At 36.1% G+C, this 19,353-nt stretch overlaps 1 protein-coding gene across 1 annotated transcript in view; it reads left to right on the top strand.

The window, feature by feature from the left end:
* Nucleotides 1–17,973, top strand: part of Myo31df (Myosin 31DF) — a 38,063-nt gene extending 20,090 nt beyond the window's left edge. Inside the window, exons 2-15 of the mRNA XM_026636321.2 lie at nt 1,898–2,078; nt 4,245–4,366; nt 5,529–5,748; nt 7,762–7,959; nt 10,134–10,373; nt 10,624–10,774; nt 11,748–11,905; nt 12,203–12,324; nt 12,404–12,554; nt 12,904–13,427; nt 13,516–13,808; nt 14,093–14,286; nt 14,605–14,774; nt 14,985–17,973. Coding sequence (XP_026492106.2) covers nt 1,898–2,078; nt 4,245–4,366; nt 5,529–5,748; nt 7,762–7,959; nt 10,134–10,373; nt 10,624–10,774; nt 11,748–11,905; nt 12,203–12,324; nt 12,404–12,554; nt 12,904–13,427; nt 13,516–13,808; nt 14,093–14,286; nt 14,605–14,774; nt 14,985–15,174 — 2,914 coding nt within the window. The 3' untranslated portion in view covers nt 15,175–17,973. The remainder of the gene's footprint in view (nt 1–1,897; nt 2,079–4,244; nt 4,367–5,528; nt 5,749–7,761; nt 7,960–10,133; nt 10,374–10,623; nt 10,775–11,747; nt 11,906–12,202; nt 12,325–12,403; nt 12,555–12,903; nt 13,428–13,515; nt 13,809–14,092; nt 14,287–14,604; nt 14,775–14,984) is intronic.
* The last annotated feature ends 1,380 nt before the right edge of the window (nt 17,974–19,353 follow it).

The following is a 19,353-nucleotide window of genomic DNA, read 5'->3' as shown; positions in this document are numbered from 1 at the left end:
AATAATCTCAGATTGAAGATTGTAGGAAAAACATTTCCAAATTTTCACATTTCGAACATTATTTTCTACTGTTATTTCCAACTTTATTTAACAAAGAGCAGAGAAAACACAGAATTGTTTTGTCTCTTTTTATTAAGATTTAATAGTTATTATTCATTTATTGAAAAATTATAATACATTTATATATTTATGATATTTACGTTCCATTGTGGCCAGTTCAACGGCATTTTATTTTTAATAATACTTTAGAACAACAGATATAATTAAAATCTCCAAGTTGAATATCTTGGAGTATGATGCGTTGCAAATTGCAGCGTTACTAAGAGTTTGTTGCTAGCAACAAAACGTTGAGTACGTGCAGTATTTAGGTCGTGTCGTTTGACGCACACCACGACACCCCGAGATTCCCGACGGTCGCCGTTTTAATGATACATGTTGCATATCTTGCGAAATTATAAGATTCCTTTACAAATTGCTTTAGATTGCATACAGCAAAAATACATTGGACAATTATTCAATGTGTTCATTCATTCTTTCGAAATTATTTTTCGACATTTTGTTTTTTTTTTTGACAATTTAACGTGACTTAAATATATCATATTTAACTCCGTACCTTCGAAATATATAATTATATTTATAGTTGTGGCAATTAATATAATCCTCTGTGATATGATTTAAAAAAAAAAAGCTTCAAAAAAATTTTAAATTAATGATATACAATAATAGGTATGTTTATTAATTCATGTTCCTTTAATTCATTAAATATTAACTCGATGTTATGATATTATTTAATTGTTCAAATAATTCAACTCAATTGAAAAATAATCCTACACGTTTCGAAAGAAATTATATATTATATAATAATATATATCCTTTGAATAGAATTGATCGCAGCTTAGCATTTGCTTTAAGCGGTAGCGTAACATAAGCGCTTCAGTTATTAAGGTTACTCCGTCTCTTTATGATTTATGCTCTTTGATGGCGATTACTCCGAGTGCTGACATGCAAGCCGAGCTTCAGGTCAACGACCCGAAGGTTATGAATTTTGGCACACGAGGCGAGAAATAAAAGTAAAATCAACGATCATATCGAATGTTGCTTTGTATCGGTAGGGCTAATTGATATTCATACGGCAATTATATTGATTTCAACATAGTTTATTTATAAGGACATGAAATTCACGTCACAGTCTTAATTTAAAGCGAAAAAATTCTATAATAATACTATACACTAAAACCTTATCCGATACGCGCTGCGTATTTGAGAGTATATTGGTTTATTAGGTTTTTCCGTTAGTCATAACAAAAAAAAATGTCTCGACTATTGTTAGTATATATATAAAGTATACATACAATACGTATATAATAAGAAGAAAATAACGTATGCATATAACAAGAGTACATAGCTTGCGTCGATTAGTCTTAGTTTGTAATGTTTTTAAAAACACATAACTAATAGATTTGATAATAAGTGATAAATATAATGTCTTAGTTTAAGTCTGACACGCTCGATTATATTTTATTATTATTTATTTAAGAAGGGTTGACTAATATATTTATGTATATATATAAAATAATATAATTCATAAAACAAAAAAAAGAGGATAAAATTTAGTTATGCTGACTGAAACTATTTATATGTTGTTGCAATATCTGGATTCTAAATTATGAAGCGACGGTAGCTTTTTGTTTATTTAATCTAGAAAAATCAATACTCAAAAGTGCTTGTAAACGACTGCCTATATAAAAAATGTTTTTCGATTTTATATTTCTAAATAAATCAGATCGTCAGACTCGACAGTCTTTATATTAAGAGAGACAAGAGTTGACTGATGATGGTTAATAATTGTATTGTTGTGTACATTTATATAAAATTGTAATGAGCAAATCTTTTTCAGATTCCAACACAACAAAATCTACACATACATTGGTGAGGTGCTAGTATCCGTCAACCCGTACAAGACCCTCGATATCTATGGCCAGCAACACATGGCGCAGTACCGGGGAAGGGAGATGTTCGAAGTGCCCCCGCACGTGTACGCAGTCGCTGATGCCTGCCAAAGAGTTCTGCGACAACAGGTCAGATTAAGCTCCATCGATTTGTCACATTTAAAGATACCAAATCCAGTTATGTATAAAAGGCACCGGAATAATGTTCTTGGAAGACGTTCCTAAAAGGGGTATCGTCCCCATTAGTTCCTTTTTGGAACGAAGTTCTTTTACGCGGCTTACTGAGTGAAATGTTAGAAATCGTCACGTAAGGCTTTATGCCCCCTCTTCTATATATTTATTAACATGAGACTAAATAGTGAAAACAACTTGGTTCTAATCGGATGTTCCACGATACATCTCGTTCTACCTATGCAGAGCCGCACATCGTTTTTCCAACTATGGCCCAAACAAAACGCCTCCTCTTTTTTGGTTGCTTGATAACTAAATCCGTGTTGCCTTTTGGCCATAGCGGCTTTTACAACAACCAACAATTACGGCCAATAATGTACATGTTAAACTATATATTATTTTAAAAGCATCTTTTTACCGAGGCCGCATTGTTGACGACTGTTCTTTTATTATAACTGGGCAACGTTTAGTGTCCATTGTGTTGTCGTTGGCGCGCATTCACTAACCGACTACCTTTAAAGTAATGTTGTGGACATAATTATAGGTGCATATTATTAACGCTTAAGACCACCTGTATGTCGCAATTCCTTTGTTAAAATGTTAAAAGTAACTATCGTATTAGTGTTGAATTATATGGGTACCTTATTAGGTAAGTAAGAGCCTGTGATGATCCCACTGTTAACGAAAGTCTTCCCATACTATCGAGAAGAAGGTTTAGAGCTTCTACTAAGCTGTAACATTGTCGGTTGGTGGATGCATGTGGCAGAATTTCATTCGGAATATGCAGGTTTCCTCGTGATAAACTCCGCCGAGATGAATTATAAACATATAAAAACTCGGTGGTGCTTGCCCGGGTTTCAACTTACAATTTTCTGTTACGATTCGAATCACGTGTTCCACTGACTGGCTCAAGTAGTATTTAAAACGATATTAGTGCCGATTTTACCTTATTTACTAGAAAAATATTAACTTTGATATAAATAATAAATTCATATTAATTATTAATTAAAACATTTTTCTTATTTATTTTATAATAATAATTTATTATCATGAATATTTAATGAAACGTCCATGAAGTTTTAATGAGCTGTTTTGATAATCCGCTTGCAAATATTTTTAAAACTGTAATAAATTAAATGGTCGTAACGTTTGCGTGAGAACAGCAATAGTTTAGTGATTACACTAGACCTATTTATAAATAAAGTTATTAGACAAAATCAGCTCAAACATAAAATAAGTGTACGTCGTACAAGTCATATGATCGTAAAAATTTAAGCATGCTTAATACGAGACTTCAGCAAAGATGAAGGGTATTATATATGGCGTTTTGTTTAAAATTAGTTGAAGATTAGTTGTAATGTATATGTTGTGAGATGAACTTTAAATCGTTCCAGAAGATAAAGTTTTTTATGCGTATGTTTATAATTACGACCCGCTCTGTAGTTTAAACTGCTTGATTATGTTTGAAGTGATAACTTCTTATGGGGACCGCTTCGTTACGTAACGCGTTACGGCGACAGCCTTTCGGCTTCCCTTTCTGTTGATAATACAGCAGCAATTAGTTGTAAGCTATCACTTCTGTCGGGCGTCCCGAGACGCACACGTTTTTGTTTACCCTTATAATATTATCGTGAAATTCGCTTTAATCGTAGAAGACATATAGACATTAAAATGTCAAGAAAGCTAGCTTAGTTCCTGTACATGGTATAGGTTTTGAATTTAAGACGCAACCAAAGGGATAGGATGAGTAGCCTTTATTGTTCTATCTGCTTTTCTTTTGACTTCTGTCCACAGTTATGTTTTGCTTCTTACACTAAGATGGTAGGGTTTAGTAGAAGCCCATCTAAGGAGCTACCCACTAATTCTATCATAATCTACCGCCAAATAGCAATACTTCGTATTGTTGTGTATGGGTTCGAAGTACGAGGGCCTGTACAATTATAGGCATAAGGGACAATATCTTAATTCCCGAGGTTGGAGGCGCATTGGTGATTTACTTTTTACAGGGCCAATGTCTATAAGTGATGATGAGAATTTAACTATAACGGGGAATGGGAAATATATTTTTTTTTATATGAGTAAACTCGTTAAAATATGTAAAACCTTTTTTTGATTTTGTTGCAGGGCAGAGATACATGCGTACTCATATCCGGAGAATCGGGGTCGGGAAAAACGGAGGCCTCCAAGTTCATCATGAAGTACATCGCCGCCAACACCATGCAGGTGCACAGAGAATATATCGACAGGTAACATTACTGTTACCACTGAGTGGTTTTATTTATTAAATTAAAACTGTTGGAACTAGTCATCAGATATTCTACCGCCCAGTATTGGATTGAAGAGTGAGTGAACCAGTGTAACTACAGGCACAAGGGTCTTAAGTACGTCTTAGTTCCCAAGGTGGGCGGCGCACTGGCAATGTAAGGAATAGGTGACCCATAACTAAACCATAAAACAAAAAATCACTGGCGCTGAATAAAAAAATCTTATCTACAACATTCGTCACATATTTAAGTCAAAGTCAAAGTCAAAAATCTTTATTCAATATAGAAGTGTTTACACTTGCTTATTGATTGTCAAAAATCTACCACCGGTTCGGAATTTAGCATCTCGGACCTGAGAAGAACCGGCGAAAGAAACTCAGCGGGATATATATATATATATTTTTTTTTAACCATTATTATGTACAATGATAATTATATTTTAGTTATTTGAAGCAGCCTGGAGGCGATCATTTCATTCCCAAGGTGTGCAGTCAACTAAAACTTTGCTATCGCTAAAAACATTATTCGTTTCAAATAGTAATAAGTATTTTTTTTTATATTAAAATATGTAAGTTATGCGTCCGTAACGTTCACGGCGGGTGCGGTGTGTTACAATTTGTCACCGTTTGTGCAACCACATTAGTGCACATTTAACCTTGCAACAGATAATCTTAATGTCGGCATGTAATCGTGAAGCACACTTACATTTTACTATTTCGTTTTATTGCATTGTGTATTTCCTTGATGATGACAATTTCTATTTAACTATAAAGATTATTGTGATTTGAAAATGGAAAAATAGATCGTGAATCTACTTATGGTTCGATCTGTTTGCAATTGGTTTTTTTAAATAGATTCATAATTATTTAATACGCACAAAGGATATAATATAAATTACACAGTTAAATAAATATTCTTTAGTAAGTTACATTACAATGAAAAATTTCATTATTAAATATTAAAGGAATACTTACTTATTGATAATCAAAGGTTCTCTATCATTGGTTTGGAAATAAAAATACCCAGATCTATGAAGAATAAGTTTAAAATTCGTGACTTTTCGGCCCCTCGGATTTGCTTCTTGCGATTTTATTTATAGTTAAAATAACCCTTGAAATTTAAATAATTCAAACTTTTTCCGCAGAGTAAAAAACGTCTTAATTCAATCGAATTCAATTCTGGAGACTTTTGGAAATGCGAAGACAAATCGCAACGAAAACTCGTCCAGATTCGGCAAATATATGGACATCCATTTCGACTACAAGGGAGACCCTGCCGGAGGACATATCAGTAATTATCTCCTGGAGAAGAGTCGGGTCGTCAACCTACAACCAGGGGAGAGGAACTTCCATGCTTTTTATCAGGTATATTATGTCTTTCAAATTACCCACAGCCGTATTCTCCATGCCTTTGATGAGCCCGTGTGTTTTTTTCCACACAATCACAATCTGAATGTTCTTTTGTGTATATTAGTTAAAGTAGAGTACCGGCATATAATCTTCCAATTGCTCGGCAGTCGGCTTATCTTGGAGCTTATTACTTCAAGGCAAATTGGTAGATTCTCAAGTGACAAAATATATTCGACACAAGCTTTTTTTTTACCGCCGAGGGCGAAAGCTTGTGTATACTAAGAACATGAAACCTCAGTTGAGTTTTATGTCGTAGGTGATCTTGGGATGAGATTTCACTGGTGACCCACTGGTGGACCACTGGTTAAAATACGGCTTACCTGAATATTGGTGACTTACAATTATCTTTTATTATCTAAGTACGGTTGTTTAAAAACATAAATAAGGCATTATACACATGTTTATATGGATAATAAAAAAGTGGAATAATTGATGATTTTAAGGCCGATTTACGATGTATTTGAAATGGCGGGAAAGAGTAACTACTGAGTTTCCCACCGGCTCTTCACCGTGAAGCTTACAAACTTGTAAAATAGTTAAAATAGTAAAAATAACAAGTTCACGCACCAATTGTACTGGAGGCTGTATGGGGTATATCCTTTGTACCCACTTACGTATCCAACATTGTTCGTGCTGGATATGGTCGGGTACAATCAGTTAAAGGTGCGGCGAGAGTTTGCACTTATAGTGTATTTAATTAAATTACTCCGTGGCAAGGAGCACAATCCTGGAGTATTACGGTGTTTGAGTTTTTGTGTTCCGGACCGCTACGCGTGGCGACGGCGGCTCCCGCCGCTGCCGTCAGTGCCAACCGCCAGGACCAACCCACTGGCCAAAAGTGCTATTAACGAAATCCAGAATAACATAGATATGTTTTCGAGTCAGTTCAGTAAACTCGCAAGAATTATGTTGTTTATATTATGTTATAAGCTCGAATACGCTAATTACTTTTTTAATGTCTTTTTTATTTTTGTCTTGTTTTATTGTTATATTTTTAATTTTAATTTAATTTAAGTATGTATCTCAGGTCTTTTTTATTTTTGTGATTATATTCTAATTAGATAAATGCCTCACTAACGCATTAGGTTATAAGTACCTATAATGTTAGTGATAAGGTTGATGAATAAATAAATAAATAAAATAAATAAATAACAATTCAAATGTGCTTCTAAAAGCTTACTTAAATTAAGTATTAAAAAATGCTATATCATTTTCAAACGAGAATCGATGTATTTCGGGAAATCGATTCAAATCGTCACTCACGTGACGTCACTTACCGATGCAAGAATTTGCTATGAACGGTGTTGATCAAACCCAAACAAGGAGCGAATAATTATGTTGTTATAGTTTATATTTATACCAAATATTACATCGGTCTCGCGTACAAACATCGACTTAGATCGAGATGTTATTGTTTGATCTTGTAGTTTAATGTAATCAGTGTGCTTATAATGGTAATTTGTAGACATTGCCCAATCTTAAAACAATTACGTTAATTTTGATAGATCTTTAATTTCTTGTTCTGATATTATTGTTTTTTTTTATATCTTAGGATTTATTTGATTGGTTGATGTTTAAAATTTTTGAAGTTATAAAAGGATGAGTGCGTTTTGTTTTTTTATAATGCGCGACGATCAACTGCCAAGTCGTTTGAAATAGAAAACTTATTTCACAAAGATTGTTTACAAATTTAAATTGTAAATGTTTCAATTTGCGTCTGAGTGTTATAGTACCCTTTACACCAGAAAATGAAAAAAAAATACAATAATCATAGTAATTATCTTATTGTTATTAATTATTCGTATGCAATTAAAAACTATTTTAATCTACGCCGAAGAAGTAGAATTTCATAAAGGACGTTGTTTACTTTATATCGTATTTCGGCGGTTTGAGTTTCTTCCTTTCCACTAAACAAATGAATCAATATTACTGCATATACATATTAGTATTAATAATATTTCCGTTTAGCTCCTCAGCACGAACACAACACACGCGAAGAAGTTTGCTCTAAACTCCAGTTCGGTGTACAAGATCCTGGGCAACGAACGAGCGACGGCACAGGATTCTAAGCTCTATAACGTTACGAATAGTGCTTTTAACGCTCTGGGCTTCCCGCCGGCCGTCGTGGATAATATTTGGAGTATCGTAGCCGGAGTTATTTTGCTGGTAAGTTATTAATAAACGAAAATAAAATTCAATCGGCCGCGTCAGAGAGTGCGGATAAATTATATCATTTCACTTTCCTGCAATCCGTGGGAATGATTTCGTGTAGAGGGATGGAGTCGAGTAACAGAAGAGTATTTGATTTGACCCATTTTCCAAAAGGAAATGATAATAATGTTGCTTAATCGTGTTAATTTTGCCTTCTATTCGAAACGATACACCAAGTCGTTGATATCAAACGTTTATTTTACTCGATCACGAACTTACATAACAAAAGTTTGGCTTCATTAAATACGTATAGCCTATTCATTTCATGCGATTCGCTAATAGTTCAGCTATACTGTACATTACTAAGAGTTTATGATTAGTGTATCTCTATTTATAATACAACACTATTGTACTTAACTACTTATTTCCGCTTTAATTTGACTTCCAAAATTCCGATAGCAGCCACGTGACATCCATTGTGATTATCATAGAATAATCAAGCTCTCGACTAATGATATCGCGTCAATTTGCTGCCAAATGTTGTTTATTTGGCTTTTTTCCTGTTATGATTGGAAAAGAGTATAGAACATTTCGTCACCGCGATGTAGAAGATGAGTGGCGCCATCTTTTGACAAAAATACAAAACTACATATGCACACGTAACATTATACATTTTTATCAACTTCAAAACTGTTAATATTTGTGTTGATATATGATATTGAGAGATTTAATTCAGCAAGCTTGACCCCGATTTAATGGTTAAACCACTAACCCCATTAGGTTAAGTTAATTACAGCACGTTCGGTGTTAAGGTTAAACGTGTTGTCGCAACGCGGCTACTGGATTCCGTCTGTAATGATCGTATTAATTGTCATTGAAGAGATATAACTTGTGTCCGGTCCGCCTCGCTGGTCTAGTGGCTGCCTTATGCTGGTGATCTTGAAATCTGGTTTCGAATTCTGCGTTCCTCTCGTCTTGAACTTTTCAATATCAGTTCAGCGTTAAGAATTTGGCAGTTTTTGTACCCTTTGGAAGCACGTAAAGCTGTCAGTCCTGCACCTGATTTTTACGGTGATGTCCTCTTCACCGATTACGGTCACGGCCTCAAATCTCAAGAGAGATGTATGTATTTTCTCAGTGTGTGAGGGAGAGAGAAGTATTCTGGACTACAATATTTTCTGTAAAATTGTTATATTTTGCGACAAAGACATTGGTTTCATTGATGCTGGTGATGATAAATTAAAGGATTTCACTTAGACAGAGATTAACTTTGAATATAAATTGTGAATTTATAATGACACGCAATCATGTCTTATAAATAAACAATAGCGAAGTTGTTAATCGCGGTTATCGCTTTATTCATACAATTATTTGACACTAATAATTGTCCGCGTCTTTCCTCGCGTTTGGCATAAAAAAAAAATTCCTTACATGAAATACAAGCTTATCATTATATTATACCAAGTTTTATCAAATTTCGTTTCAGTGGTTTGTTTGTTAAGGAGCAATAGATAAACAGACAGACAGTTCATTTCGCATTTATAATATTAGTATAGATAATGAAAGAATTTGAATTGTTTAATCTTGCTTCATGTTTAAAACATGTGATGCCGTTTAATCGAAGGTTAAGTCCCGGATGAATCATCAAAATGTTAGTATTAGAAGATATGATAAAAAATGTTTCTGTATATACTTGCAGTGGCTCTTTAAATTTGCTTAACGATTATCTGATACGACTCGAGCGTCACTTATTGCACGTTGATAGCACTATATTATAACAATATATCGACGGTACAGAATCTTAAATCAATTGCATTAACGACGCTGAAGGTAAATCAACACTGATATTAATACATTGTATTATTGAGTTAATTTACCAGTTTTTTTTTTGTTAATTTTCACTGACATTATAAATGAAATTAACTCTGTCCGTCCCCTTTGTCTGTTGTCTTCTACGGCCAAACCACTTAACCGAATCTGATGAAATTTGGAACGAAATAAGCTCGAACCCCAAGGAGTACTTTTTACGTCTAACCTGACGTCCAAACTCTAAAACACGAGTGAAGGCGCGGGCGACAGCCAGTATCCTTATACTTTTAGTTATTCAGAACAACGGTACAGTCAGAATAACAAAAATGTGAGCACTCTTTTGGTACCTAACCGCAGTTACTCATCCACCGTATCCGCAGGGCGAGCTGTCGGTGGGCGAGGACGGCGCGGGGCGCGTGTCGCTGGGCGGCCCGCTGCGCCAGTGCGCGGGCGCGCTGGGCGTGGCGGAGCCGGCGCTGACGGCGGCGCTGGCGGGCCGCATCCTGTCGGCCGGCGGGGACCTCGTCAGCAAGGAGCACTCGCAGTCCGACGCCGACTACACGCGCCTGGCGCTCGCCAAGGCGGCCTACGACCGCCTCTTCACGTGGATCGTGCAGCAGGTGAGCCGCTTGCGTGACCCATCGTTGAGTGCCTGGGGGACGGTCGTTCTTATATGTACCCAATACGCAGGTATCCGAGTTCCATATAATATGGCATACGAAGTGATCTGATGCATTTGGTTTTCAATTAAAACGAACAAATATTTTTTCCTAAATAATGTTTAATCTTCCACAAGTTAGCTATTATTTGAAATACAAAATATTTTTTTTAAAAAGTAAAAATATTATTTTAATACGCATTCATTTTCAGATCAACAAAAAAATCGAAGCGCCAGAAAACACCTACAAGAGCTCACTAATCGGCGTGCTAGATATATACGGCTTCGAGATCTTCGACACGAACAGCTTCGAACAGTTCTGCATCAACTACTGCAACGAGAAGTTACAGCAACTATTCATTGGTAAATTAATGCTTTCAAAAAATACTAAGTTATTTAAAATATCATATCTGAATACTGTTACAGTCCGTAAAGTTCCCACTGATGGGAAATTATTTTGTCATGGAGAAGGTTTCGAGCTTATTCCACCACACTCATCCACTGATGGATATAAATATAACTGAGTGTCACGTAACACTTGCGGTTTTGATTTTTTTGAGGATGACAAATGGCCCACCTGATGGTAAGATCGCCATCGCCTTAGACATCGGTGCAGTAAGAAATATATTAACCATAGGTTAAAACACCAATGCCCTATCAACCTTGGGAACTGAGATGCTATGTCCCCTGTGCCTGTAGTTATACTGACCAACTCACTTTTCAAACCGAAACATAACAATACTAAGCATTGCGTTAGATTATTTGAGTGAGCTGTACTTACCCAGATGGGCTCGGACAAAGCCCTACCACTAAGTAAAATTATATGATTATATACACATTATATAAAATAAATAAATGATTTATAATAAAAGAAGAAAAATGATTTCTAAACTTGATATTTGTAAGCAGCTGCATCTGGATATAGTAAATCTACTATATCTAGTTGTAATGGAAGAAAAAATAAAGATAAACGAACCTTAGGTTTACATATTCCGTGCGACTGCCTGATAGTGCTGCTGTATTATGCACAATAAACAATTATTGATTAATATATAATATCATTGCTTATAATACAATAATATTCCTCAACTACTGATATTTACTTTAATTTAAAGCTCCTTTAACTACTCTACTGACATTCAAAACGCCATTTTTTTTGCGAATCCATATTGATTATATCATTGTTATTCAAGATATCGACCAATGATATTCCGTTAATCTAATGTCAAAGTTGTTTATTTGTCTTTACTCGTCCTATAGTTGGAATGCACAATTTTGAACATTTAGTTTATCTAGAATATTTTAAAAGTACATTAATTTGAGGTTGTTTTTTCAGAGCTGGTATTAAAACAAGAACAGGAGGAATACGCCCGAGAGGGTATTCAGTGGACTCCCGTGCAGTACTTCAATAACAGGATCATCTGTGAGCTGGTGGACGCACCGCACCAGGGGATCATCGCCATCATGGACGAGGCTTGCTTGAACCCTACTAAGGTATCTCTATAATAAGAGATATTAAAATATGAGATTGTTAAAATTTTCGCCACTAAAAAATTAAAGAGTTCCGCAGGGATGGTAATTAAGTCACATATGTTTCATAGTGCATGTTAATGATAACACTTTGTTATTATTATACAGTACAATATTTTTTTAAATAATTATATAAACTTGACAAGTAAGTTTAGTTTTTAAAGAAGTATAGTAGTATATTTATATCAGGAGTATTTTATATAAAATAGATAATTTTCCTAGGCAATAATAGTAGTTGAAATTTTCTTATTATTTCGTTAGATATCCGATGCACAATTGCTAGAGGCGATGGACAAGAGGCTCAACGGACACAAACACTACACGTCCCGTCAGCTCTGCCCGACGGATAAGAAACTCAAACATGGCGTCGATTTTCGGATAACGTAAGTCTTCTTATAACTCTAGAAAAACTCTAAACAAGTATATCATATATGCAATTATATGGTGTCGTCCCTCCCGCAGGCACTACGCGGGCGAGGTGACGTACGCGGTGACGGGCTTCATGGACAAGAACAAGGACTCGCTGTGGCAGGACCTCAAGCGCCTGCTGCACGCCTCGCGCAACGCCGCGCTGCGCGACATGTGGCCCGAGGGCGCCGCGCGCCTGCAGCAGGTGCGCGCTGGGGCGGTGGGGCGGGCTGCGCTCGAATATTATGACTACTATAATATAAATATATTTCCTACGACAACAGATTATAAGCACAAATATTTATTTAAACATTGTAATTGCCGTAGTAATCGTAATATTTGTACTAATAAATATTTGCATTAATACCAATCAATTATCTTAATACTAATTGGGTATCCTGATAATTTCCAAAGACAATTCATGTATTATCAGTAATTTAACAAGCAATAATAATCATACTTCGTCACAAAATAATACCATACCTTAAATGTCAACACCTTGCCGGTCCAGGAAAATTATAATAATCGATCACATATTTTATGATAATTCTCAGACGTCGAAGCGCCCCCCGTCCGCGGCCAGCCTGTTCCGCAGCTCCATGTCGGCGCTGGTGGCCGGCCTCACCAGCAAGGAGCCCTTCTACGTGCGCTGCGTGAAGCCCAACCCCGTGCAGTCGCCCAACATGTGGGACGAGCAGCTGGTGCGGCACCAGGTGGCGTACCTGGGGCTGGTGGAGAACGTGCGCGTGCGGCGCGCCGGCTTCGCGTCCCGCCAGCGCTACGACCGCTTCCTACAGCGCTACAAGATGCTGTCGCAGTACACGTGGCCCAACTTCCGCGGCTCGGGCGACCGCGACGCCGTGGCCGTGCTGCTGCGCGACCTGCAGCTGGCCGACGTGCAGTTCGGCCACACCAAGCTGTTCATCCGCAGCGCGCGCACCGTGCACTCGCTGGAGGCGGCGCGCGCCGACCTCATCCCCTCCATCGTCGTGCTGCTGCAGAAGCTGTGGCGCGGCACGCTGGCGCGCATCAAGTACCGCAAGATGAAGGCCGCCATCGTCATATACAACGCCTGGAAGTTCGTATATCGTTTCGCCTTCTCGTTTCGATTTGCTTGCATTTTATTATACCTAATAGTGATCATCATACGTCACTCCCGTCTCCAGACGCTACCGCTTCCGGCGCTACATCGGCTCGTTGCAGAGCGAGCTGCAGCGCAATCGCGGGGTGATATTGCGCTGGCCCCCCGGCGGCGGCCGCGCCGCCCCCATGCTGCAGGGGGCCTACCGTCGCTGGCGCGCGTACCTCACGCTGCGCGCCGTGCCTCGCGAGCAGTGGCCGCAGCTGAAGCTCAAGATCTGCGCCGCCAGCGCGCTGCGCTCGCGTCGTCCGCAGTGGGGGGCCACCCGCGAGTGGAGGGGAGACTATCTGGCTCTCGACTCTTATAATAACAAAGCTGGTGAGTTTTAACGATAGACATTTCAAGTAGCTTCGAGAAGTGAAAGCTTTATTCCATACAATGTTAGAATCAATACCGGTGACCACCTGATGTAATTAGCATTAGCATTTTTTAGCATTAGCAGCCTGTACATTTCCCACTGCTGGGCTAAAGGCCTCCTCTCCCTTTTGAGGAGAAGGTTTGAAGTATATTCCACCACGCTGCTCCAATGCGGGTATCCTGATGTAATAATTGCCTTAAAATGTTGCCAACTATACATTGTCCATTTCATTTAATAATTTCAGCGACATATCGATCAGCGATGGCGAACCTCCAGCGATCCCAGAACATCGGCAAGGCGCTGTTCTCGTGCAAGATCCACAAGTTCAACCGTCACAACAAGCTGGCCGAAAGATGTCTGCTCATAACGGCATCAGCGATATACAAACTGGACGCTAATTCCTTTAAGCCGTTGAAGAAACCCACTCCGATTACTGAGGTGGGATTTTGTTTTTATTTTATTGCTAGTACTGATTTGTACTGCACTAATATTGTTTAACTGCCCGTAAATATCCCACTCCTCTTCCTATATTTTTGAGGAAGAAGTTAAGTATATTACACAGATTATTTACCTGATAAATATCATTATCATTATCCTTGAACGCGGATACAAAATGAATTTTAAACACAAATCATATAAACAACTGTCTTGGTGATGAACTCGATCTTCGGTTAGGTCAATAGGCCGCATTATCCTTAATTATTCCTAGTTTTGATTTTAGCAAATTACCAATTTGTTATAACATTTCGCTCGTAGGTTGGAGCAGTGCGCGTGATGAGCAGCGAAGCGCAGTTGATAGTGATCAGTGTGCCGTCGGCGCGCAATGACCTGGTTGTGGGGGTGGTACCACCGGCGCCCGAACCACCCACCGCCGCGGCAGACCTACTCGGCGAGCTAATAGGCGTGCTGGCGCATCGCTACAATCTGTAAGTGACGGTTATAATAATAATATATTACGTTCTCGTTCGAACCAATTTTACTTTAAGTATTAAAATGAAAATGCAATAAAATACAAAAAGAACATTGTACTCGTTCGATCGTTAGAGTATAATACACATTGCAGAATATTTTACACCGGTAGCCTAAATGAAGCGTGAAGCGCTTTGAAACCACCAATGAGTAATCCGACTCCCCAGACTGTCGGGCTCGGAGCTGGCGCTGGAGGTGGAGAGCGGCGCCACGACGCGCTGCACGCTGGGCGGCAAGTCGCGCGCGCTGCAGCTGCCCGCGCCCGCCGCGCCGCCCGCGCCCCCCGCGCCGCCCGCGCCGCCCTTCACGCACGCGCACAACGTCATCACCTACCACCCCGCCTCCGCGCGCGCCTAGCGTGCCCGCTGCTGATAATTACGCGGTGAACGAGATGAGACTTCGATGACGCGAATTTAACATTCACAGTAAAGTATATGATGCCACCTTTTATCCGCAATATGTGATATATTTATGTAAATATTCGTGCAGTATTAAGTTTGTGAAATACTTTCAGTCGATGTTATTCGTACGAGGTTATAAATGTTGCAACAATTTAACATTTAAGTTATATGTTGATGTATATTTCGATAGTATACATTTCGATGCACAAAAATAATTAGGAATGTTTGACGGAGCATACACTGTGACACTTATTGTACATCAAAATTACTCTGGAAGATTACAATTAAACTTCTACCAACTTAACGAAACAAAAATAAAATGGGTTTGCCATACACAAAAAAGTTAATGTATTATCATTATTAGATCATTCATTGGTAACCATCGTAATAGAATAAAATATGGGTAAAAGTATTTTAAAATTAATTTATCAATTATTCTTTTTGTTATACTTATACAAACTTTAAAAGTGAAACAAATTGCAAAGAGATTCTATTTAAAAACGATTCGAAATTTGTTATATGTTGAACCCGTTGAGATAATGAGATTGTACTAAAGGAACTACATCAATGATGTTTTTATAGTTTTTTTACGAATGTTTTAAATAGTACTTAAAGCGAAACGTCCACTATGCCAAGATTTTAAAAATGTAAGTATTCATATTATCAATTTAACTGATAAGTTACTTAAATCATCACAATAAAGGAAATTCATAATAAAATGTATTTTAAATGATTTAAATTAAAACTTGGTTTTTAATTTTGTATAAAACATAGTTTTAATGAATTTAGTTTTTAATTTATTACATAGAAATAAATAAGGTTGGTCAGTTTGAGGTAATTTGTAAAAAAAATATCTCAACAGTGTTACCCGTACAAAGAATATTTCGTGAAATAATAAAGACAAAATTCATGTGTATATAGTAAAGAAAAACATTATTTATTTTTCTAAGGCTTATGAGGCGAATGGTACTACATTGATTTCATTATACATAATACTTGGCATACGCCATTTCGATGTGTGAGAAAAAAAATGTTAAAACACAGTATGAGATATTAAATTATTTTTATTTAAATATGAATCGAAATGTTTTTATATCTTTCAAATATAAATAAAAATAGTCTCTGTAAACGTAACATAAGTACGTAGTTTGTTCATTAATAGGCAAAAAAATAATTGTATCGTGGAAAGTATTGTCATGTTTGTATATAATTAAGTATTTAGTAAGTATTTACTTTGAATATCTTTGAATATCTGTAAGGAATCACACCCATCTGCGCGATATTTGATCGAGTTTAAGAGGTGGAAGAAACTAAGTTCAATTCTACAATCTGTGTGATATTTCTAAAACATTATCAGTTTGTTGAATAAGTGTGACCGTAACTTTACACTCCAGTTAAATTATCTATTAAATAATCTTCCTATTTGCTTAAAAAGGATTTTCTATTGTAATTTTAGTGCTCGATCGCTGATGTGTCAGATCCTTAACTAACAATATATTTGATGTTATGAAATGTAAAAGTATTACAATGTGATACGAATATATATCACCAATTATAAATAAATATCTTTTAAACTCTTTATCTAAAACGTAAACTATTTTTCTTGACGTAGTTATAAATTTATAAGGAATAGAATTTATTAACTTAAATCATTTTTAGGATTAATGCATTTTAGTATTTTAAAATTTTATCCGCACTTTACAAATTTTTACACTCGATATAATTCTTATACAATACGCCATATTTAATATAATGTATGTTAATGTTTATTGAAGTCTAAAAAGGATCCTCCTTGTTAATAGGATTCATTTGAATATTAACCACAGACAACTAGAAGTATAAATAAAAATACTTTGCCAAAACATTGAAATTCTATTTTTTCTTTTTTATGTATAAAACTGGAAATTTATGTTTATTTCTTTCCTACCGGTGTAACTACAGACATAAAATGAGTTCCCAAGCTTTGTGGTGTATTGGCGATGTAGGGTATTGTTAAATTTTCTTACAGAGCCAATATCTACGGGCAGTGGTGATGCTTACAGTTCGCTAGCCTACCTATTCGAACAAACATATACTTATGGGGGGGTGTACTTACCAGGACCGTGTAATGAGTTAATTGTTCGCTTTTATATCATTGGAATCGGGGATAGTAGTAATAGTCTTCTGGTAAGTACCTTGCCACTGTAAGTATGTTCATGAATTCGTATTGTATTGTTACAGTACAAGAGAATGTCTGGACCCTGCTTTAATATTATTTAACGTGTCAATATAGTATTTTGACAATAAAGTGAATAAGAATATTTACTAGTTGATATTTCTTTAATAAAGAATGTTATGTTACAATATAATTTGTGTAAAATATAAAACTGTTCCACATCAAATTTGTTTAAATTTTTTTTTTAACTTTTATAATTACATTTTGTATATATCATTAGTAAAAATAAATATTGTGTTGATACCAGAAGTGGTCTTAATATGATTAAATTTTTTTTTTATGATGTATTTTAAAAGCGATCATATAATAAAAATGTTTTTAAATAATGTAATTGTTTCATCACTAACAATTTCTTGGTTGTTTAAATTTGTACAAATTTCGAACTAAACGATTAATAGTCAATAATATTTTAAGTATAAAACAACGATGTATTTGAGTTATTTAATTTGTATATAATTGTTACGTTATGTTGAGTGATAACTGTAAGACGTGCCTTCGTATGGTGCCATGAGGTTTGTAATAAAGGCAATATTTACAGCATTTGTTCCTTATTTACTTTGTGCCGTTTGAAATAGAACCGTTTTAACCTTTAGGTGTTGTTAGAGCTGTACTCATGTAACATAACATAACATAAACAGCCTGTAAATTTCCCACTGCTGGGCTAAGGCCTCCTCTCCCTTTGAGGAGAAGGTATGGAGCATATTCCACCACGCTGCTCCAATGCGGGTTGGTGGAATACACATGTCGCAGAATTTCGTTGAAATTAGACACATGCAGGTTTCCTCACGATGTTTTCCTTCACCACCGAGCACGAGATGAATTATAAACACAAATTAAGCACATGAAAATTCAGTGGTGCCTGCCTGGGTTTGAACCCGAAATCATCGGTTAAGATGCACGCGTTCTAACCACTGGGCCATCTCGGCTCATGTATTTGAGCATTTAAGTGCCTCAACTTCACATATGGAAGTTTGAAGTAAGGACCGGTATTATAGAAGTTTACCGTCAGGTGGCCATCCGTAAGTTTAGTGAATTCTGTTTAATTATCTCGCAGTGCTTATAAAACACGTTGTATCGACTCCTGGTTGGTCTCGAATTCCCCTGTTATTGCAATAAGCTACAAGCCTCAAGCAATCGACTTTGACATGTATATTTTGGATTATTGCGCCTAAATATTATGTCAAAAAGATGTTCTTAAATTATTAAATGTAAAAAAATAATATATTTTTTTAAATATTATATTTTTAAAATCCTAACTAATATTATCAATGCGAAATTGATTTTGTTTATTTTTTACTTTTCAACTACTCAACCAGTCAATAATGATGATAAAAGCTATATTATAATAACTAATAATAATAATAAATGTGCTCAACCGAATCAGTGCCGCTTAGAAAATTGTAATTTACAATTTTAGTGTCTTTAAAAACCAAATATTTATATAATATGTCACTGAACTACTAAACGGCTGAACTATTTTTTTTTTATTTGTTTTATTTTAATGAATTAATAGGTTACGAAACAGTTACTAGCGCTAGCTATTATTGTCTCCAAGCCTATTTCAGAATTACGAGTACACCTCGTACTCGATAATAAAGCGATGATTTATTTCACTCTAGAATTTTCCGAAATTCGCGTCGGTTTAATTAATTATCGTAACGATGGCAACAACGTAATTATTCACTAATTAGCTACGTCTCAGTCGAATAACAGCTTATTGAAATTTATATGTTAAAATTACGATTTTAGCGTTCATTATGTTTTATATAATAACGATGAAGTTAAAAAGGTTTCTTTTATACAGCGTGTTTAAAGTTTACAGCGGGTTGTTGAACTCTGGATCAAATAAAAGAAGAATAAGTATATATTATAATATTTTACATAAATACAAATTTTATTAAAAGCCAATCGCTATAATAT

The sequence above is a fragment of the Vanessa tameamea genome, chromosome 13 (assembly GCF_037043105.1).
Source record: "Vanessa tameamea isolate UH-Manoa-2023 chromosome 13, ilVanTame1 primary haplotype, whole genome shotgun sequence".
Lineage (NCBI taxonomy): Eukaryota > Metazoa > Arthropoda > Insecta > Lepidoptera > Nymphalidae > Vanessa > Vanessa tameamea.
This window is presented reverse-complemented; position numbering and strand designations above follow the sequence as displayed.